This window comes from Eumetopias jubatus, unplaced genomic scaffold (assembly GCF_037043125.1).
Source record: "Eumetopias jubatus isolate StellerSeaLion01/CBP00866 unplaced genomic scaffold, mEumJub1_p1.0 scaffold_11, whole genome shotgun sequence".
Classification (NCBI taxonomy): Eukaryota; Metazoa; Chordata; class Mammalia; order Carnivora; family Otariidae; genus Eumetopias; species Eumetopias jubatus.
Window position 1 is genome coordinate 34,497,992 of NW_028274817.1, and position 23,831 is coordinate 34,521,822.

General features: G+C 41.4%; 1 protein-coding gene across 1 annotated transcript in view; it reads left to right on the top strand.

Moving 5' to 3' along the window:
* The first annotated feature begins 893 nt into the window (after positions 1-893).
* The window catches only part of LHFPL1 (LHFPL tetraspan subfamily member 1), a 37,177-nt gene continuing 14,239 nt past the window's right edge, over positions 894-23,831 (top strand). The window contains exons 1-2 of the mRNA XM_028092288.2: positions 894-1,344; positions 10,475-10,573. Of these exons, the coding sequence (XP_027948089.2) occupies positions 894-1,344; positions 10,475-10,573 (550 nt within the window). The remainder of the gene's footprint in view (positions 1,345-10,474; positions 10,574-23,831) is intronic.

Genomic DNA, 23,831 nt, shown 5'->3' on the forward strand with positions numbered 1-23,831 from the left:
TCTCAGTGTCTTGAATCTGAGATTACTTGTTACAGAAGGCACCTTGAAATGTCCTTACAGCTATGTATGCACGTTCCTACTGCCAGGCAGGGGGTACCTGATCCATTTCAGAGAAAGGAGAATCTTTTCTGACTATATTGAGCATAGGATGAGGCAGGTTTTCTCAGTAGCCTGTCTAGAGTTAAACAACCTTCACTGGTTGGAAAGTTGCCTCCCATATTGTTTTTGGGAAAAAGTGACTAAAGAGTGCTCACTCAGTGACAAGCAAGGGGTGTAAGTCAGGCACCCCTTGTTTTATTCTACACATTTCAACCCTGTGAACAGCTCATACTGAGGCACTATTGGACATCTTACATAGGTCACATGGGCACATCCCGTAACTCCATAGTGAGCTCTCCTTCCCTCTTCTCCCTTGTAGAAGGGGCAGCCCCCTGAGTTGTCTTCCTTCTTCCTTCCTCTTTCTTCATTCTCTGAAAATGACTTGGTTTCTGAACCTCTTGAGATATCATCTCCTTCCAGGCCCCCAGGCCAGCAAGGCCATCCCACTGGAAGCTGAGGATTCTCTGGGTCGCCTTGGTTTCATTCCGGCTTCAGCTCCAGCCACTTGTTTCATGCTAGATGTCAAGAATTGAAAGCTGTCTGATTAGGCTGCATTTGAGTTGGCAGAACAGTCACTAATTCAGTTCTGTGGTTCTTCCACTGCAGCCTAGAGACCCTAGAACTCTGAATCAGGTGGGAGGAAGGGAAGATGGGAAAAGTGCTGGAAAGCAGAATCCCAGAAGGACCTAAATGGGCCTCAGTAGAATAATCTTATCTAAAGGCAAGGGCCAAGTTGTCCATAAACGAGCCCTAGGACTGGCCAGCCAGATGAAAAACAGGCCAATGGAGCTTACATGCTAACTTTCTGCATTTGGTGCTATGACCCAACTCATCTCCCCATTCCTACAGAGAAACCTGGGACCATGAGGAGCAGCCTGACACTGGTGGGGACCCTCTGGGCCTTCCTGTCTCTTGTTACTGCTGTGGCCAGTTCTACCAGTTACTTCCTGCCCTACTGGCTCTTTGGATCCCAGCTGGGGAAGCCTGTGTCATTCAGCACATTCCGGAGGTGCAACTACCCTGTGCGGGGAGAGGGGCACAGTCTGATCATGGTGGAAGAGTGTGGGCGCTATGCCAGCTTCAGTGCCATTCCAAGCCTGGCCTGGCAGATGTGCACGGTGGTGACAGGTGCCGGCTGTGCTCTGCTGCTCCTTGTGGCACTAGCTGCTGTCCTGGGCTGCTGCATGGAGGAGCTCATCTCCAGAATGACAGGACGTTGCATGGGAGCAGCACAGTTCGTGGGAGGTAAGACTGTTGCTGGGGTTGGGTAGGTCTTGGAGCTTGGTGGTGGGGGTGGGGGTGGGAAGTGTTTCTTCATGGAGAAATCCACTCTCAGCCCCTTCCCTTTATCCAACCCAAAGGCTACGAATGGAGACTCCTTTGAAACACCCAGCCTAGGTCTTCCCAAAAGTGCCATCTGTACCAGGGCTTTATTTGCAGCAAAATTGGCTAGCAGCAAAGTTGATATCTGGTTTGTTAGCCCTCCATTTTCATCACCTTCTTCTGCCTGAACAGTGCTCATTTAATGATATTATCCAGGTCCACTTTCTAGGGACAGCAACGTATACTCTAAATACACTTGATCTCTAAGAGCCTTGATCTCTGGTAGTTATCTCAGAGGACAGTGATCTGATAAACATATAGGCACAAGTCCTCATCACTAACAACTTTGATGTACAACCCTCACCAAAGAAATACACCTCTAAAAGGGAAATGCTAGGTACCAGACAGACTGTAGGTGACTGCTTATTTGGCCTTTATCTAAGGCTAGTCCTGTCTGGTAGCCCTTAGCAGTCTATCCCCATTTCTTAGGGCCCTGACCCACCCTACTTATTTTTCCCTCATTCAGTCTCCCTCTAAATTTAGTGCAGAACACCTGGGAGGCTGGTGATGCATAGAAGGGCCAGGAAAGGGCCAAATGCAAAAATGGCAGACTGCAGGAAGGCAACGGGGGCAGTTTAATTGGAACTTTATGAGAAGAAAAAGCAAGTTTAGACAGGCAAATCTGTGGGTGAATATGTGAATTATATTTTATACCTAGATGGCACACTGGGAAAAAGTGCTGGTAGAACCTATTGCTGAAGTGGTGGTTGTTGCTCGTGAAGTTTTAGAATCATTACTCAATTCATTATCATTATCATCTCCATTAGCAGTACAGTGTGGGTGACCAGAGACAGGAAACTTGGATCCCACTTCTGGCTCTTGCCCTGAGTTGCCCTGTGGTCATGGGCAAATGACAGTGACCTTTCCTGGTGCTCATCTTCCTTCCTTCCTTGAATTTGTTCACTGGCAAGATAGTGCAGATCCTAATTTTCTTTCTTCTCTCTAATGACTATTCAGGTGGCCATAGAGTGAGGTGGTAGTGGTGAACAAAGACAGCGGTTCTCAACAGGGGCTGATTCCCACCCCACCCTGGACATTTGGTAATCTCTTTGAGACACTTTTGATTATCACAACTTGAGAAGTATGCTATTGACATCCAGTGGGTAAAGGTGAAGGAACAAGAACAAGACAGCTTCCCACTTCCAATGACAAAGAAGTATCCAGCACAAAATGTCAATAGGGCCAAGGTCAAGAAACCCTGAGCTAAGGTATCATGGTTTCCTGACCTGCTTATTAAAAAGCGCTGATTCTTTTGGTTTTGCCAGTTAAGGTGATAGTTTCTGGTCCCCTCTTTCCTCAGACTCAGTGTAAAAGTTTTAAATATGAATGAACATTCTAGCCTCCCTTATCTCTGAATTTTTCCACTCTTTAGCTACTAATGGTTTCCTGGCCACATTGGAAAGTCATTTGATTAGCTTCTTTCTTCCCCCTTGAGAACCATGGTACAGAACCAATTACTAAGGCTCGTCTAAGCCAATGACTTTGTCTCCCTTTGGGGGCTCTATGGATATCACAAATGAACCTTACACAGGCTCACTTTTCACCTGAAATCTTGGGCATGCTATAGATAGCTCAGCACTTTTATGGACACATTATTTCAGGAAATGACACTTAGCTGGCAGAAGAAAGAGGTGGCCTTTTCAACCCATATTTATAGTCTCAGGTCCCAGTTCATTGCCTGGCACAGAGCAGGTGTTCAGTAACTATAAAGGAATGAATGCACAGCTAAGGCAATATTTAGTGTATGTTGGGATAAGTTGGACATGTGAGAGCTGGGTTCATTCACATTCTATCCTTTTTTACCAGCCTTCCATTCAGGGGAGTTAGCACCCTGAGTCCTTTTCTCTTCTGATTTGAGAGTGGCAACTTAGCTTCACTTGAATTTCTAAGAGTTGCCAGCAGGGAGTGAGGAGGGGCTAATGGGTAGGAATCAGAAGGCCAGTAGCAACAGCTTCCATCAGACTCCAGCCATTAACAGTGGCTCCTGTTCCCAGCTTGCTTGGGCTTGACTGAGACTTTAAGAAACCCTTGTGGTTCTCCATGTGATACATTTTAGTTGATCCTACTTCCTAGGTCGAGAAATTCAAAAGAAATTCTTGAGATATGTGAGTAGATCATGGAGCTTTAGACCCTCATAGACTGAGTGGGGAAGAACTTTGGCTGAGTGGCGGGTGTCATACAGAGGAAGTCAAAACATCAGTACCCTTTTCATCTCATATGATTCCCCATATAGAATGATTCCCCACTGACCCATGCTCATAGGAACAGGGTCACAGTATTTATACTTAGAGGAGGGATTTTAAAAGTTCAAGAATAAAACACCATTTGACAGTAGGCATGGAAGGAGTCAAGACCCAAGGCATGGTAGTACAAAGTTTATCCCTGGATATGTGAAAGATATTGGATAGGTTGCTAAATTTCAACAGCTTCCCCATCTGTAACACCAGCCAAATAAGGGTCATTCCTACCACCTTTTTAGGAACTGGTGCCTGTCAAGGTTACATCAGATGTGAGAGAATGGTGAAGACTGCTTGGATGTATCATATTTTCTAGGAGCCCTTTGGCACATGACCATTACCCAAGGGTCTTCAGAGACCTTGGATCTGACCTCTTAGAGATACACTTTGCCAGTGTCAGGAAGCCCAACCTGAACAGCATGTTTAGCAGCATGGATAAAAGACACAAGAGAAAGAGGTGTGGGGGTTAAGTTTAAGCTTGTTGTTCAGCTGAGGGGAATTGATTTTGTTGCTCCAGGCCTGGCTTCTCGGCAGCTAGTGCATTAACTGAAATACATCAGAGGGTGGAGCCAATTTGTTTTAGGTCTGGTTTATCTCTGCCAGACCCCAAACCACTGAAGAGATGGAGTATCCATTAAGAACAACCCCTCCCCCTCTTGACTCTTGTTCCCCAGTTTGGCAGCTGCCCACAGAGATGAACGGTGGGAAGTGGGAGAGACAGGAAGGAATAAAGAGCTGCTGGCCTGAGTCAGACTTAGCAAGGTGACCTGATGGGGCCCTTGGGTCCCATTTGCTCCACCTGCAACTGATCCAGCTGGACAAGCCTAGGGTCCAGAGAGCCTTCCACTGGGACCTTCATGCCCTGCTCCAACCGGTGAAGGAAACATCTGGCCAGGAGATTATTTCAACCCTGGGGATCCTGAGGTTTCCAACCAGCTGGCCCCCAGTCCCTGAGAACAAGGTCATTATTCACATTCCCCTGTGTATACATATGCAAGATGCTTGTGAATTGTTCTCTATCTTCAGTGAGAGCTAAACAAAGAAGAAATAGTTGAGAAGTAAATATAAGGAACTTCTTGGCAGGAAAAAGTGTAAGATCTTGGATCGGGTTACTTGAGGGAGGCCAAGAATCTTTCTAGAGCAGGGAATGTATCAGGATCACCTGGAGCACTTAAAAAATGTGGACTCCCCATCTCTCCCATCCTCTTTCCCATTCTGATATACATAGCAACAGGTGGAAATCTGGTGTTTTGAAAAATCTCCCCAGTGACTCTGATGTGTATGCTGTGTTCCCTTTCCCTAACTCAAGTGAGAACCATCACCCTGGACATTTTTTTGTCCTTTAAGGAGATATAATTCAACATACCCAGACAGGCACCAGTGTTTTTTTTTTTTTTTTCCATGTAAGGTCCTAATGCTACATGCTTCAAGCTCAATGAAAATTGCCACTGGAGGCAGATCCCTGAGAACCTGAATCAAGGAAAGAGAGCTACTTTTCTAAAAACCATTATCTTCTCTGGAAACCATGCATTTCCTGGAAAATCCTTCAGAGTTTCACTGGCATCATTTAATTTATCCTTACCATGCTGAACAAGGATAAAAGTGGCTTTCTGTTTGGGAAAATAGTATTTAAAGAAGTTAACACTTATGTAGCAAATTGGAGCAGAGCAGAGAATATGGGTCAAGGCTCCTGACTCTCACCCCTGGGCTTTATGCACTGGTGCTATTGATTTTTCCTTTTCCCCTTGAAGATAAAATGCTATCACAATGTTTTTCAGAGTGGCCCATGAACCACTTGTATAAGAATTACCTGGGGTGCTTGTTAGGGCCATTCTAAGCCTACTGAATCAGAACTGATGCCCTCCACTCTATATTTTACACAGCCTCTTAGACTGATTTATTTTTTTTAAATATAGTATAAAATAGTTCAGATGTATGCACCACTCAGCTTAAGAAATAGAATATTACCAATAGAGTTACAGTGTCCTTCATATCATGATCATATGCCCTTGTTCCTATAGGAAAGGTAACTACTGTCTTTGATTTGTTTTTATCATTCTCCAGCATGATTCCAGTACACGCTAAAATTTGAGAACCTCTGCTCAGTTTCATTCATAGTGTTGCTTTTTTCTAGAATTCCCTTCTTTTCCATCTCTGTCTGTAAACATCTGCCTATTTCTCAAAGTTCATGTCAAATGCAGCCTCTGTGTGAAGTCTCCCCTGATCTATTTTAAATGTCTCTCACCGAAGTAAATTGTCTTTTAACTCCGAGAGAGAATATGGGGTCAAATGAATGGGACAGTTGAGTGGGGAGCTCCCTGAGAAGGGAAAGCTGAGATTATAGCTGGAGGGCAGGCTTATAAATTTTCTACTGTGCTTGAGTTGAAGTTGTTCTAAGAGCAATAAATGAGCAAATAACAAATTAACCCATACTAGACTTCTGCTCAGGTAGTAAATTCAAACTACCTAATAACCATATTTGGACAGATATTTGGGGATTGGATTGGGTGTGTAATAAAATGATTGCACACTCAATATTTGTACTTGTGAATGGCTGTGGAGGAAGCAAAGGGGGTTGGTTAACACCCAGGGAGGGGGCTTTCTCTGCCCAGAGACAAAGATTTGGCATCTGCCTAATGGAGAATGTGCAGTTAGGAGGAGGCTATACAACTGTTGGGATATAGGGAAGTAGTAATTCTGGCATCAGGGGAAAGTTGACTGTAGCTGGGAAGTAGCTGTAAGGAGGGTTCCAAGTTCTGTCCAAGAAGGTGAGTCTGAGGGTTTGTATGGGAGTTGAGGTTGCCTGCCACAAGGGCTGAAACAGAGTAAAGTGTTTAACCCCAGCCCTCTGCTTGGTCAGTGAAGTGAATTCAAACCATAGCAACCATGTTTGGGGAGGACATTTGGTACATTTTGCATTAGGGGATTCTTGTGGAAAGAAAAGCTGAGGAAGGGAAACAAGATGGCAGCCCCACTGGTCACTGTGTAGTAGGTAAGTAAGGAGAGTAACATATTCTAAAGAGCTTTTTGTTCCCCTTTCTAGAGGCAGATGAGAATAAGAAAGTACCCAGCTGAACCAAGGGACATATGTGGTTGGAGGGGTAATAAAACCAGGAGTTAGCTATAGCGACTAGAGAAGGGGGAATGCATATTCCTAGGCCACAGTTAATGAATCCAATATCCCAAGAATCTACATTTATTAATAAGCCCCAACTCTTCCAGAAGGTGGCAAGACCTGACACTGGCAAATGACTTCTGCATTTCTATTTGAAGGTCGTCTTCAAAATCCTAAATTGATGAGAACTGTTGGAAACAAATATAATTGAGGATAAATTACCCTATGACTTCATGTTTAAAATAAGTCTCCCAGGACACATCTTTCTCCAGCTATGAGCAAATGTGATGGGATCAGCTGTCAGTTACAAGTCAAACATCTCCATGAAGCATGTGTACAGCCTACTGTGCTCATCTGTCTAAAAGGCAGGAGGGAGGATGAGGGATGGGAGGAGCGGGAGGGCTGGTTGGGTAGAGCGTGCGGCCGCAGGCGCTGGGGCAGAACACATGCATGGCCGAGATTTCTAGGCTCTGGCTTGGTGCCTACAAAAAATTGCAAGATAACAACTCCAACCAGGAAGATTTGAATCGAGCCCTGTTGAACAATTTGACTTTTCAGCTGTATTTTTTATAAGAACAAAGAGGTGAGGAAGAAATTAGCATGGAGAATATAGGGGGAAAATGAGAGAGGAGTCATAGGGAGAGGCTGTTGTTTAATAAAAATAATTTTTTTGTTGAATACTTTCTATATGCTAGGCACTCTATAAGCATTATTTCTTGAAACAACCCTATAGGATGGAGTACTATTATTCTCATTTTAAAGGCAAGGTAACTGAAGCACAGAGAGATTAAGTGACTTGCCTAAAGTCACACAGACTCCAGGTGGCAGAGCTGGAATTTGAACTTAGATCTAGACTGACTACAGAACACTTTCTCTCTTTTTTCCCTTATTATTAAAATATAATTGACATATAACACTGTGTGAGTTTGAGGTGTACAATGTGATGATTGGATACACATATATATTGTGAAATGTTAACCATAATAAGGTTAGATAACACATCCATCACCTCACATCATTCTGGTTTTTTGTGTGTGTGTGGTGAGAACATTTAAGATCAACTTTCAAATATATAATACAGTATTGTTCTCTGAAGCCATTGTGTTGTGCTGTCTCTCTGGATCTAATGCCTATAAGATTCCTAATACTTGCTAGAGATGTTATCAAAAGGTGGTCATTTCTGGATACCTGTCTCTAGAACAGCAGAGCTTCTAAGGGGTTGATGATTGCTCTGATTAGTGGGAAAAGTGTTGCCAGTAACTGGCTATGTGACCATAGGTAAATAGCTTTCCCTCTCTGAGTCTCCATATCCACATCTGTAATGGGGATGGATTGGAGTAGATAATCTCCAGAGGCCTTTCCCTCTCTAAGATTCTATGGCTGTATCAGGTGTCTAGGATGATCTCCCATCCCTGCTATGAAGATCCCTTCAGAAGGCTTCCCCATTGGGTAGCATGGGCAAAGGAAGCTGTCTGTCAAGTACCCAGAGTATACTCTGAAACAGATGCATTTATTGGGCACTTATTATGTACCAGGTACCAGGGGTTCCTCCCTTCCAGGAACACCCACTTTAGTGAGGGAAGCTGACCTCAATCAGTTGTGAAGCATATATTACCACAGGATATTTTAATCACAGGAATAAGCACAGGGTGCTGTGGGAGCACAGAGGAGGAATATGTAACTTAGCCTGGGGGTGTGACCTTGGGGATAGTGAGAAAGGCTTCCTGGAGGAGGTGATTCCTGACCTGAGCTCCTCAACATGGTAAGGTTTGAGGAACGAGAGAGGGCTGAGGAGAGGAGAAGGTTCCCCCTGCCATGCTGAGACACACACTTGGCCAGCACTGATACCTGCTTGAGAAATCAGAGTTCATGCCAGTCCCAGGGTTCTGAATGTGGAGGTTTGAAAGCAGAACTGCTGTTCTTTTATGAACTTATGTTCTTTTCTTCTTAGTTTGTGTGGAAAAGCTCACTTTTTAGTAACTCTTCCCTCAAAGGATATATATACTAGAAGCAGGAAAAGGCTAGGATTTCATTTCCAATTTTGTCCTTAACCCATTGTGCATACTCTGGGCTCCATATTCTGGCTCATACTTCCTCATCTCGTAGGATTTCAGTTTATCTGTGGTACAAACAAACAAACAAAACAGAGGAACCCCTAAACAAATAAGAGTGTTGTTCCATTGCCACTGGATAAATTCCAGAGCCTAGAAAAGTCTTTGAGTGACCAGTTTCATTTCCTTTAAGACTATGAGACAGATAAGAATGCCTTCTAATTTTAAGCATTCCACTGAAGGGAATTTCTAGCCTTAATTGGTCATTCTTTTAGTTTCTAAACCCTCTCTCACTGTCAGAAAGTTATCACTGTTTTCCTATTTAAACCTTTCTTTTTTAAAAAAGATTTTTATTTATTTATTTGAGAGAGAGAGGAAGAGAGCACAAGCGGGGGAGGGGGCAGAGGGAGAGAGAGAAGCAGGCTTGATCGCAGGACCCCACCATCATGACCTGAGCTGAAGGCAGACACTTAACCAACTGAGCCACCCAGGCACCCCTATTTAAACCTTTCTGGCTATTTCTTAAGGCCCTCATCTTTTTCTCTGGACTCACTGAATATTGAGAAAAGCTGGTTGCCATGTTGCAGACAAGCTTAGAGTACTTTGTGATCTCTTCCAAAAGGATTCATCTTAAGACAAACTGGGCTTATTAGCTTCTCAGAGTGTATCTGGAATCTTCCTCAGTGGGGAAAGAGAGGTGTAGGTGAGGCCAGTAGTCCCTGGAGCAGTCTGCCTTTCACTGTCCAGCTGAGCCCTGGAGCTCTGGAACCTCTAACTATGTCATTCCTTCATCATTGATCAAACACCTGCTCTGTGGAGGTTCTGTGTTATGTGCAGTGTCAGCAAGCAGACCCAGATTTGTACCTCTTGTTGGAAGAGTAAGGTTATCACTAAGGTCCCACAATTACTTTGTAATGACCAAATAACCTAAATAAAATGGACATGAAGACAAGGGGCACAGTGGAAGGTATTGGAAGCCAAATAAAGGAGAAATTCTTATCATAAAACTGGAATGGTTTCTCAGAATAAGAAAGTATTTCTGGAAGAGGGAGTGTGGTGCCGTCCTCAACAGGAGAAGCCTATCCAACGTATATGCTTTCTCTAGATCTCAGTCTGGCAGCTGAGTCCACGTGAGAGAAATCATGACCTACCTTCAACTAACAGGGACCTATTTGACTCTTAGAAAAGGCTGAATTTTAGGAAAGAGTAGCAGTCTCTACATTATTATTCTTTGAAAATCAGACCAAGGTAGAAAAGGAGTCTGACTGGGGAGGCCAACTTAGTGTTGTAAGTCATTGTCAAAAACATTTGGGCTGTAAAAAGTACACTGGCCTGTCTCAATTCCTAACACTGCCCTTTCTTTCTAAGTTGTTACCTCTACTATCTACCTCAACTCACTGCCTATGGCATGGCAAAGAAATCCTGTTGAGTTGGTAGTGTCATAGACATTTAGGGTTTAAAGGGGAAGGGGAAAGGTAAACTCTGAACAGAAGAGGCAGAAGTTGAGCCAAGCTAATCCAGAGAGAAATTTTAGGTGACAGAAGACCTGTTATTTTTTTTTCTACCTATGTGTATGCTTTTCTTTCCAGGGCTGCTGATAAGCTCAGGCTGTGCATTATACCCCTTAGGATGGAATAGCCCGGAGATAATGCAAACATGTGGGAATGTCTCCAATCAATTTCGGTTAGGTAAGGTGGCCTGGGCAGGATGGCAGGGGTGTTTTTTTGGGGAATCTAGTTTTCGAAGTGCTTTACCTCTTGGAGGGGACTCTGCTTGCTAGTGGTGCTTGTCTGAGTCTCTGTCATTATGTTGGCTTGTGGGAAGTGGTCGCTTGTCCAGATTCATTTGGCCTTGCTAACTCACGAAGGACTTAAACTCCTCTTTTTACATTATGTCTCTCCACATCCTTTACACACTTTTACCCAGAGTCCTGTGACCAGTTTGGGGAAACCCTATCTACAGGGGGATTTCAAATGCTTAGAGACTGATGATCGGTCCTTCTCCAAAAAACTCCTAGTTCCTATTACTATTTCTTTCCAAGGCACTGTTTTTCAACTATAAATCGACAGTATCTTTTCTCACTCTCTACCAAGGATGTAACAAGAGGTCATTTGGTTTACACCACACATTAGGAACCTAGATTAAATATGGGGAATTGTTACTGGCATTGTTACATGGTTACTGGTATGTTAATGGCAAGAGCTGTCAAATATTAGAATGGGTGACAGAAGTAGCTCTGGACTCTCCTATGGTTGCCAATCCTCACTGAGAATGGCTTAAGTTCACTGGTGTGAACTGGGAATAGATTAGTCTCCGACTGAAAGACTTCAAAATATTTTCCCAACATACTATGATGGAAGGGAGTAGAAGGGGAAATGTCTAGGTTTCCTTGAGTATTCTCAATTGTAGGAGAGGATTTTGGAACAATGAGGCCACCTGTTCCCTATAGCTTATGCCCCAATACTTCCCTTTCTCTCTGTTGCCTCAGACTGTTTTTTTGAGTCTCACTTGACTCATGTTTAGAGAAAGGAGTTGTTCACTATACAAATATAACATGAGGGAAGGGCTATATAGAAGATGTGACAAATATGGACCCTAGAATGTCCAGTGTCACTGGCTCAGGGCATAGCTGACTGGCACCTTCTGCCATAGGTGAAGGAATGAGTAAATATTTGGGGGAAGGTTCTGAAGAAAAAGGAAGCAGGCCACTGGTCCAGCCAGTCAGGATAGAGAAAATTGAAGATTTAGCACATCTCTCCTATTTGGCTGTGAGACATATAATTCTCCTTTTTAAAATAACAGCTTTATTGATATAAATTCACATACCATAAAAGCTGCCCTTTTAAAGTGTACAATTAGTGGTTTTCAGTAGATTCACAAAGCTGTGCAATCATCACTACTATGCAATTCCGAATATTCCAAAAGAAACCCCTTACCCATAAGCAGTCACTCCCTATTCCCCTCTGCATCCAGGTCCCAGCAACCACTGTCAATATAGATTTGCCTATTCTAGAAATTTCACATAAATGGAATCAAATAATATGTGGTTTTTATGTCTGCTTCTTTTACTTAGCATATTGTTTTCAAAGTTCATCCATTTGTAGCATGCATCAGTACTTCTGCTTTTCATGGCTGAATAATATTCCATTTTATGGCTATAACATATTTTGTTTATCTACTCACCAGTTGATGCATACTTGGGTTTTTCCACTTTTAGGCTATTATGAATAATACTGCTATGAATATTTGTGTACACACTCTTGTATGGACATGTATTTTCATTTCTCTTGGGTGTATTTCTAGAAGCAGGGTTGCTAGGTCAAATGTGAATCTATGTTTAAGCCTTTTGAGGAACTGCCAGGCTGTCTTCCAAAGTGACTGCATCATTTTACATTTCAACCAGCAATGTGTAAAGGTTCCAATTTCCCAACATCTTTACCAATAGTTATTTTTCATTTTTTAAAATAGCCATCCCCGAGGTATGAAGTGGTATCTCAATGTGATTTTAATTTGCATTTCTCTGATAACTGATGATGTTGAGATTCTTTTCATCTACTTAGTGGACATACCCTTCCTATATCTTCCTTGGAGAAATATTTATTCAAATTCTTTATCTATTTTTAACTGGATTATTTGCCTTTTTTGTTATTGTTGTTGAGTTGTAAGAATTCTTTATGTATTCTGGATACTAGACCCTTTTCAGACCTATGATTTGCATGTAGTTTTTTCCCATCCTGTGGGTCATATTTTACTTTCTTGATGGTATCCTTTGAAGCACGTACTTATTTCATTTTGATGAAATCCAATTTTGTCTATTTTGCTTTTGTTTCTTGTGCCTTTGGTGTCATATCTAAGAATATATTGCCAAACCCAAGGTCATGAAGATTGTTTAGCTATTCTGGATCTCTTGCATTTCCATGTAAATTTTAGGTTCAACTTGTCAATTTCTGCATGAAAGCCAACTGGGATTTTGATAGAGATTGTGTTGAATCTGTACATAAGTTTGGAAAGTATTGCTACTTTCACAATATTAAGTTTTCCAATCCAAGAACACAAGATGACATTCCACTGAGTTAGATCATTTTTAATTTCTTTCAATGATATTTTGTAGTTTTCAGTATACAAGTCTCACACTTCTTTTGTGAAATATATTCCTAAGTATTGTTTTTTTAAGATTTATATATTTACGAGAGAGAGAGTGGAGGAGGGGCAGAGGGAGAGAATCTTCAAGCCGACTCCCCACTGAGCACGGAGCCCAATGTGGGGCTTGATCCCACAACCCATGAGATCATGACCTGAGCCGAAATCAAGAGTCAGATGCTTAAACGACTGAGCCACCTAGGCCCCTGTATTGTTTTTGACAATATTATAAATGGAATTGTTTTCTTAATTTTATGTTTTGATTGTTCATTGTTAGTGTATAGAAATACAAATGATTTTTCTATATTGACCTCGTATCCTGCAAGCTTGCTGAACTCCTTTATTAATTCTAATGATATTTTTAGGTAGATTTCTTAAGATTTTCTATATACAAGGTCATGTCATCTGAGAATAGAGAGTTTTACTTCTTCATTTCCAATCTAGATATCTTTTATTTCTTTTCATTATCTCATTGCCCTGGCTAGAACCTCCACAACAATGTTGAATAGAACTGGTGAGGGCAAACATCCTTACCTTATCCCTGATCTTAGGAGTAAAGCATCCAGTTTTTCACCGTTAAGTATTGATGCTAACCATGGTTTTGTTTGTTTGGTTTTTTTTATATGTGGCTTTCATTAGGTTGAGAAAGTTCCCTTTTATCTATTTCTAATGTGTTAAGTGCATTCATCATGAAAGGGTGATGGATTTTGTCAAATACTTTTTCTTCAACTACTGAGATGATCACATGCATTTTATTGATTGCTCTTCGTATGTTAAACCAACCTATGCATATAAACCATAGTTAGCCATGGTGTATAATCCATTTTATATTTTGCTTGGTTTGGTTTGTTAGCATTTTATTGAGGATTTTTGCATCTATATTCACTAGGAATATTCATCTATAGACTTCTTTCTTGTGATGTGTTTGTTGGATTTTGGTATGAAGGTAACATTGGCCTCATAGAATGAGTTGCTATTTTGATTAATAAAAAAAAAAATGCCAAAGTAAAAAATTGGAGACATGACTTGTACATAGTCATCTGGCAGTTTTCTGCACTAATCACCACACCCAAGGGGCTAGTTCACAAATGGGCAATTTTGTGTGCGGTTGTCTTTGTTTCAAGTTGATGGCCATCACTCGTGTTTACCACAGGATCATTATTTTTCTCTTTCTTTTCACGCAATATTTTTTATTGTTTCTTTCTCCATTCCATTCTCCTCCTTTATTTACCTTTCTCTCCTGCACCATATGTCTTCCCAAGGGCTCTGGCTCCCCTCTCCTCAGTGCACTGAATAGTGTTGTTCTGTGAATCCTTAGGGATGAAGGGATTGCTGAATCCTGCTCGAGTCAAGCCCTCCCAGTTCCTTTTTTGAATCACTCTTTCAAATTCTTCCAACTGCCTAAGTGTCTGTCATCCATGAGCCACATTTCCTGCCATATTCTTCAATACAGGCCTCCGTATTAGCACTTTTATGACTAATGCTGAAGAGAAGAGACAACCTGTGCCATCCTTGATCCTCTTCTGGTCAGCTGCCCAAACATACATGACAGTGCCAACTGTATTAGCAGCTGTTCCCTTGTAATATAGAGGTGCCAGGAGCAGCAGCAAAACATGTAGTAGAATTAAAAAATATATTTTATGATATGTTGTGACTACCAAGGTTTGGAAATACCAATGCTAAAAGTACTGCCTTTCTCTTTAGACCTTTCTTTAATACTCTGGAGATTCTGGTAGTGTGGAAGCACCCTCGGCACACATTAGATATTGTGTGGATGGATGAATGAAATAGGAGAAAAGTACCCTTGGTATCCAGTATACAGACTTTTGTTTCTTTTTCCTTGAGAGGCAGATGGTAGATTGAAAGATTATAGGCTTTTGAGTCAAAGATCTCAGTTGCTATCCAGGCTCTGCCACCTATGTATTTGTTATGGGGGTAAAGTCACTTAACATCTGTGTCTCACCTTCCTTCTCTGTAAAATGGGGGATAATAATAATACCTGTCCCAAAAAATCTTCTCCAAATGAGAATTTTCACACTTTACCCAGTGGTTTTTCTACTCTCCTGCTTGCGTATTTTGAAGAACAAAATTTAATAATTATAATAATAAAACATAAATCTTTTCCATTTAAAAAACCTGTCCCAGTGTTGTTACAATGAAATAATAAAAGATATATTAAAGTACCTAGCGCAGCATTTGACTTAAAGTGGATGGTGGCCTTTAAAAGATAGAGCAGAATGTGCTGGAGGGTAGATTATCAATCAGTGGCATTACTTTGATTCTGCTGTAGGCTCTATACTCTACTATGCACTCCGTATTTTGGATAGGAAGTTTCACAAAGTCAAGAAAGACATGAGCCCTAACCAAGGAACAAAGCTTCTTACCCTGACTTACTTGAGAGAGATGAAGGGAATATGGAGGACAATGGAAGCAGGCATTATTAGTCTGCCAAAGTGATTCTGAGAGTAAGTAAAAGAGAAATTCTACTCTGAGACTCTGAATGGCCTCCTTCATTTTCCAGTAGAAGGAGTCATACTCGCGTCTTTAGCTCTTCTTTACCCGAGTTTCCATTCAAGTTATCCTGAACCATCCACAGTTATGATTTTGAGTCCTAACCTGAATCATCAAAGATATAACTTGCATTAAGGCAGCAATCTTGATGTCTGTGTTGGATTAAAGATGGCCACAAATTCTTTGATGCTCTTCCCATAGCAAGCCTGGGTTTATCTCTACCACTTATCCCCTAAATCTGGGTTGGCCTATAACTGCTTTAACCAATGGAGTGTGGCATAGTGACATAAAGCTCATTCTGGGCCGAGCCTCTAAAGAACTTATAATTTCCATGTTGGTTTCTTGGATCTCTGAGCCATCATATGAAATATTTGACTACTATGCTGGAGGGACCAAATGGAAAGTCCCAGAGATGCTTAGAAACAGAGGCCCACCTGAGTCCAAACTTCCAGCCATTCCTTCCAAGGCACCAGACGTGTGAGTAAAGCAGTCCTAGGTCTTCCATTCAAGCCATCTGAATACCACTGAATGACTCTAGTTAAAGCCAATTGCAGTGGAGATAGCGCTCAGCTGAGCCCTGACCAAATTTTGACCAATAGATTCATGAGATATAATAAAATGGATGTTGTTTTAAGCTACTATGCCCTGGGGTTAGTTTGTTATACAACCATTATTGAATGCCAAATCATATACATATAAATTTAAGATTATTATTTTTAATCAAAAGTAATTTATGTATGTGATAAAACAGTACATAAATGTATAAAATGCAAAGTCAAAGTCTTTCTCCTAACCCCGACTCCATTCCCCAAAGGGACCATTAAGTTTTTTTGTATCTCTCCAGAATTTCTAATAAATATAAAAATATGAGTATATATTTTGTTCAACCAAGATCATATTATGTATCTATAACTATACCATTCTGAACCTTGCACTTTTCACTTACCAATATCTCTTGGAGAGCTATCAATGTTTATAGATCTCCCTGCTACATTTTAGGCATGCCATATTTTCCCAGTATAGGGATAGCATAAACTCTATGAAGGCAGGGATATTGTTTTCTGTGAGATTAAGTAACTTGCCTAAGGTCACTCAGCTGATAAATCGGCAGAGCTGGGATTTGAATTCTAGATGTCTGGTTCTAGCTAGCACCATCCAATAGAAGTTCCTGCAATGATGGAAATGTTCTGTGTCTTGCTATCCAATGTGTTAGCCTTTAGCCACATGCCATTGTTGAACAATTGAAATGTTAGGTTGATGGGACTGAATGCTTAATTTAATTTAATAAATATTTAATCTTGTTAATTAATTAAATTTAATTTATTTAATTTTATTAATTTAAATGTAATAGCTACAATGTGACTAGTGGCTACCATATTGGAAAGCACGGCTTGAGAATCTGTGTTCTTAAACTGCTATGCTCCTCTACAGAGAAGAAAGAGACTACAAAGGAGACTCAGAAAGAATACCCAGAGAGACATATAAAAGAAAAATAAGAATTCAGGGTCACAACCAGGCAATTGTGTTTAATACTGATTTAAGTTGCTAGATGAGGATAGAGAAGTGACCACTGGAGTCTGCCAGACAAAGGTGACCTAGAGGAGCAGTTTTGCAGTTATAGATACTGGAGTAATTTTGAGGTGAAGCAAATGAAAGCAGCATGTATAAGCAATTCTTTCAAAAAGTTTTGCTACAAGGGAAAGCAGAGAAACTGAGCAGTAGCTGGAGGAGAATGTAGGATTAAGAGAGGCTTTTTCTAAATTGGCCAAATACTTGAGTCATGATGATAATGATTCTGTAGTGAGACAGATTGATGCAGAAAAGCAAAGTCCTTGAGAATATGAAGGTACAATGAAGAGGACCCTTGAATGGAGACTTCATTTCAGCTGGTTTCCAAATACATGTATTTTAGCTTCACTGTGATTTTCAAAATCCTCTTAGACCCACAAAACTACTAGGGAATTCCTTCATACCCAATGGCCTATCACCCAAAGAAGCCCCACTGAAAATTTCGAGAAGCTAAATGGGACATAGCTGTTTTCAAGCTAGCTTATAAAAGTACACAGTAGCACTTAATTCTAAGGTAAGGACTGTACCTCCTATCAATGGATCACATTTGCAAGATGTTCTCATGAATATTATCTAATCTGATTTTCAAAAGTGCATGGACAGCAGATGGTAATATGCCCATTTTATAATGAGGAAACCCGGAGATAGGAATAGGTAAAGTAATTTGTGTAAGGCCATACAGCAAGTGAAAGGCAGAACCGTGAATGGAGCTTATCTCCTAATTCACTGTTCTGTGTGTGACTACAATGATTTTTTTCCCCTCTCCACTGGTGAGGGTATGCCTTGAGTCATTTGAGAATTTCTCAAAATATGCTTTAGCTCTATTGTTTTCAAAAACAAATGTCTGAAACATCGTGGAAAGTACCTAGTATTGCATCTTGTCTCCTTCACTTCCACCCTCAGCCTAAGTCCCCTGTTGATCTTTTAGTATAATCAGGGTACAAATACAGAAGGTGGCAGCTGAAACTGATGGGATTCTGGAAGAGGTTGTAAGTGGAATGGACGTGTGTAGGAAATTTTAAAGTGCCTCTAGATTTGACTTGCATTAATAAAGACACCTACATCGTCTTGCTAAACTTGATCATAGGAGAAAGATATACAAAAGCTTTTGTTTCATATGCTCTAAGATCATATACAATCTTCCTAGGGCCACTCTCTGGTCTTCTAGCATATCTACTCCTTACAGTCCTACTTACTTTAGTCTCTCTTCTTGAAAGAAAGAGATTGGGTGGGGCAAAAAAGGGAAAATAGAAGATCAGAGGGCATTGGAGAAGACAAGGCTCTCCAGACAAAAACACAGTTGTATAAGGAATCCCCAAACTCTGGCACCCCAAAAGTTTGACTATCACCAGCTAGACCCCAAGACCTTGCCTTCACTGCCCACCTGCTTGTACTCACTGACCTTTGTCCCACATTTTTCCTTAAGCTCTTCTTTCCAGCTTCTCTTAACTCAGGCAAATGGAAAGTGAAACTGCCCCTCAAGCAGTAGTGACTGCCCTGACAAGACCTGCAGCCTGCCCAGACTATCCAGACAAGTTTTAACTTAAGCCCCGACTCAAGTCTGCACAGATGGACCATGAAATGACCTCTAGAACGACCGATGACTACCTTTATTATAATGCTAAAATCTCCACCCAAGCTGGAGGCTCAGCCTCATTTATATAACATACAACGGTATGTATAGGCATGGTTCTTTAAGGCACATTGTGACCTTATGCCTGCCTCTACATACAATGACAAGACTTCCCTATCTAAATATTCATCCTCACCCTAAATAAAAGGAACCCATCCAACCTTGCTTGGGGACGCATGGCTTTGGAAGCTATTGCCCGTGACCTCCTTATTTGCTGCAAATAAAGTTTACTTTTTTTTTTTTTAAGATTTTTATTTATTTATTGGACAGAGAGAGACAGCGAGAGCAGGAACACAAGCAGGGGGAGTGAGAGAGGGAGAAGCAGGCTTCCTGCTGAGCAGGGAGCCTGATGTGGGACTCGATCCCAGGACCCTGGGATCATGACCTGAGCCGAAGGCAGACGCTTAACGACTGAGCCACCCAGGCGCCCAAATAAAGTTTACTTTGTGCAACAACTCAACCTAGTGTAGTTTCTGACTTACTAAGGAGTGAACTCGTGTTGGTTGGGTTACATGACCACCTTCCTCCCACTGCCTTTTCTGTTTCTAGGATCTTCTCTCACGTCTCCCAGTCTATCTTCCAGGTGCCCTGTTGTCCCTATCCTCCCTCAGTGCCTGTTCTAACACCCTGGAAACATACCTTACCTGGCTCTCACCCGCCAGAGTCATCAATTGAGCAGTTTAAGGAATTGGCTCCCTTTCTTCTTTTTTGCCATTTAAAGAAGAAATTATGGGCGCCTGGGTGGCTCAGTTGGTTAAGCGACTGCCTTCGGCTCAGGTCATGATCCTGGAGGCCCGGGATCGAGTCCCGCATCGGGCTCCCTGCTCAGCAGGGAGTCTGCTTCTCCCTCTGACCCTCCCCCCTCTCATGTGCTCTCTCTCTCTCTCTCATTCTTGCTCTCTCAAATAAATAAATAAAATCTTTAAAAAAAAAAAAGAAGAAGAAATTAACTTGTATGAAACCATAAGAGACCCCCGAATAGCCAAAACAGTCTTGAGAAAGAAGAACAAAGCTGGAGGTATCATGTTTTCTGATTTCAAGCTATAATACAAGTCTATAGTAGTCAAAACAGTATGGTATTGACATAAAAGCAGACACACAGATTAACGGAATGGACTAGAGAGCTCAGAAATAAACCCACACAAATATGTCAATTAATTTATGACAAAGGAACTGAGACTACACAATGGGAAAAGGGAATTCTCTTCAAGGGGCACCTGGGTGGCTCAGTCAGTTAAGCATCTGCCTTCAGCTCAGGTCATGATCTCAGGGTCCTGGGATCGAGCCCCGCATTGGGCTCCCTGCTCAGCAGGAGTCTGCTTCTTCCTCTCCCTCTGCTCCTCTGCTCGATCTCTCTCTCTCTCTCAAAAATAAATAAAATCTTTAAAACAAAATAAGGAAAATTCTCTTCAATAAATGATGTTTGGAAAACTGAACAATCCTATGCAAAAGAATGAAGCTGGGCCACTATCTTACACCATACACAAAAATTTACTCAAAATGGATTAAAGACTTAAACATAAGACCTGAAACCAAAAACCTCCTAGAAGAAAACATAGGAAGTATGGAAGTAAGCTCCTTTACATTGGTCTTGCCAATCATTTTTTGGATTTGACACGAAAAGCAAAGGCAACACAATCAAAAATAAACAAGTGGGTCTATGTAAAACTAAAAAGCTTCTGCATAGCAAAGGAAACCATCAACAAAATGCAAAGGCAACCTACCAAATAGGAAAAAATATATGCAAATCATATATCTGATAAGGGGTTAATCTCCAAAGTGTATAAAGAACATATACAACTCAATAGCAATCCCCCCCAAACAATCCAATTTAAAAAATGGGCAGAGGATCTAAATAGGCATTTTTTCAAGGAAGACATACAGACGGCCAACAGGTACATGAAAAGGTGCTCAACACCACTAATCACCAGGGAAATGCACATCAAAATCACAATGAGATATACCCTCACACTTGTTAGAATGGCTACTATCACAAAGACAAAAAATAACAAGTGTTGGTGAGGATGTGGAAAAAAGGGAACTCTTGTGCATTGTTGGTGGGAGTGTAAATTGGTACAGCCACTGTGGAAAACAGTGTGGAAGTTCTTCAAAAAATTAAAAACTATATGATCCAGGAATTTCATTTCTTGGTATTTATCTGAAGGCAATGAAAACACTATCTCCAAAAGATATATTCACTCCCCTGTTGATTGCAGCATTATTTACAGTAACCAAGATATGGAAGCAAACTATGTATCCATTGATGGATGAATGGATAAAGAAAATGTGGAATATTTATACAATGAAATATTATTCAAGGATAAAAAAAGAAGGAAATCTCGACATTTGCAACAACATGGATGGACTTTGAGGGCATTCTGCTCTGTGAAATAAGTCAGATAAAGACAAATACTGTATGATCTATAAAGCCAACCAAACCAACCAACCAACCAACCCACCAACCAAAGTCATGGATACAGAGAACTAATTGGTTATTGCCAGAGGCAAGGGGTGGGGGTGGGTGAAATGGGTGAAGAGGGTCAAAAGGTTCAAATTTCCAATTATAAAATTAGTAAGTCTTGAGGATCTAATGTACAGCATGGTGACTATAGTTAATAATACTGTATTATATATTTGAAAGTTGCTAAGAGTAGATTTTTAAAGTTATCATTAGAAAAATATTGTAACTATGTATGGTGATGGATGTTAACTAGACTTACTGTGATGATTATTTCACAATATGTGCAAATATTGAAACATTATGTTGTACACCTGAAATGAATATAACATTATATGTTAATTATAGCTCAATAAAAAATAAATAAGAAAATAACAATCAAATATTTAAAACAGGGAAAAAAAAACCCTAAGCACTAGTCAGGAGCTTGCACTGAAACCTACAAAATGAGGGACCTCGCAGATTAATCAGTGGGCTTATTTATAGTTAGTGAGACCCAATAGGGGCAGGTGACTTTTTCAAGGCCCACAACAAGGGACTTGGGACTAGATTCCTGACTCTCAGGTATATTGTAGGTGCCGCTCAATGGCAATCCCATACCTGTTTGTTGAATGAATCACTCATTCAGTAAGAAGGGGAAAATCAGACAAAGGCGCTTAGCAACAGCCCTGTTAAGTGCAAACTTTCCCACACCTTAATTCGATTAAGTAAATGAAAGATTTAAGCTGAGAAAGGTGTTTTGATGGTTGTTAATTAAACTCTGGCCATCACATAGAGATTTCAACAACTTGATCCCACACAAATGAATCCTCAGTCCAATATTAAATTAATGCATTTCACTCCTCCTCTTGTTGTCCTTCATCAAGCCTCTAATTGGCATCAACAACAGTGGGAGCCAGGGAAGAAACCCAAGGGAAGATTGCCTAGTGGTAAGAGTGGGCTTTAGCACAGCAGCATCCTTAGCTCTGTGACCTTGGGCCAGTTTTTCAGCATGTGGGAGCTTATTGCTACCTCCTGGGGTCGTTGTAAGGATTAAATGAGATCACACATGCAAAACACCTAGTACAGGGTTTGGTATACAGTTACCAGTCAATAGGTGTTGTCTGGTATCATCATCATTATAATAATACCAATTGTTGAAATGGAAATGTTCCCAGTACTTTTCAGTAGTTTTCAGAAAAAGGACCTATGACAGCAAGGAGCCATTTTTTATAGCATGATATAAATAGCATGATATATAGCTCAAAAACACAGGTTAATAGTAGAAAGATCTGCATTCAAATCTGAGCCTTGCCTCTTACTGGTTGTGCATTTGGGGGCATGCTATTTAACCTCACTGTGTCTCCACTAATGGGGATTGATAAAAGTAGTTTTCCCCATAAGTTATTGAGAAGATTAAGTGAGGTAATAGATGCGTACACAGCATTTAGCGCAATAGGCTGCACTAAATGTAACATGTGTTAGTAGGTGGTCGGCCCAGTTCTCAAGAGCCTCCTTAGGGAGGATGCCCCAGGCTTGGCTACTGGGAAGGAGGGAGAGACCCGCTCCACTTGACAAAGGCCTGCCACAGGGGCTCCCCAAAGGCCTTGTGTGTGCTCCCTGTGTTTCCTCTCTCAGAGGCCCCATTTCCTTTGCTCTCTCATCATTTCCTCTCATTCTTGCCAGTTCAAAGCCTTTTATGGTGACTCGGGGTTTGGACTTTATGGGTTTAGTTTCCAGGCATTTCCTGTTACCTTTCCTCTCTATCAGTTTCCTTCTTTGTGGACAGTCTGTTTTCTTGTGCTCACCAGAGCACAATGAGGCAGCTTAATACATTCTCATATCCATAGAGGGGCAGCAGAGTGTGGTGGAAACCGTTCTGGCCTGGGTATCAGGACAGCTGTGTTTTAATTTTCCGAAATTTGCTTGGGCATGTCACTTCCCCACCCTGAGCCTTGGTTTCCCTGTTTTAATAGAGAGAACATTGAATTAGACTGATGAGCAACCAGAGGCCCCAGGCACCTACCTAGATCCCTGCTGTGACCTACCTTTGTGGTGAGGCCTTTGATCAAATTTCATATTTATCTATTGTGTTCTTAAAAAAACAGAAGGATAGGGGCGCCTGGGTGGCTCAGATGGTTAAGCGTCTGCCTTCAGCTCAGGTCATGATCTCAGGGTCCTGGGAATTAGCCCAAGGTCATAGGACTCCCTGCTCAGCGAGGAGTCTGCTTTTCCATTTTCCTCTGCCCCTCCCCGTCCCACTCATGTGCAATCTCTCTCTCTTTCTCTCTTTCTCAAGTAAATAAACAAAAATTAAAAAAAAAAAAAAAAAACCAGAAGGATAAACCAGTCTACTTAAGGCAGCCATCCTAAAGGAGAGGAACCTTTTAGTATCACTCACCCATGGGATTGAGGGCCAAGGATTGACCCAGGGGATTGGGAAAAGCACCTCATTCATTGGGCAGCAACAGATAGAATGCTCTGTGGAGCCTGTCCTTCTGGAAAACTCATGACTCAGGTGTTGCTTAAGGTTTTTCAGTTGCCCTCCTGCTTCACACAAAGAGGAGTTTCCACCCGGAGAAGCTGGGCTAACTAAGCTGGATCAGGCAGGAAACAGTGAGTCAGGGAGCAATGTAATTCAACAGCATATCCCTGG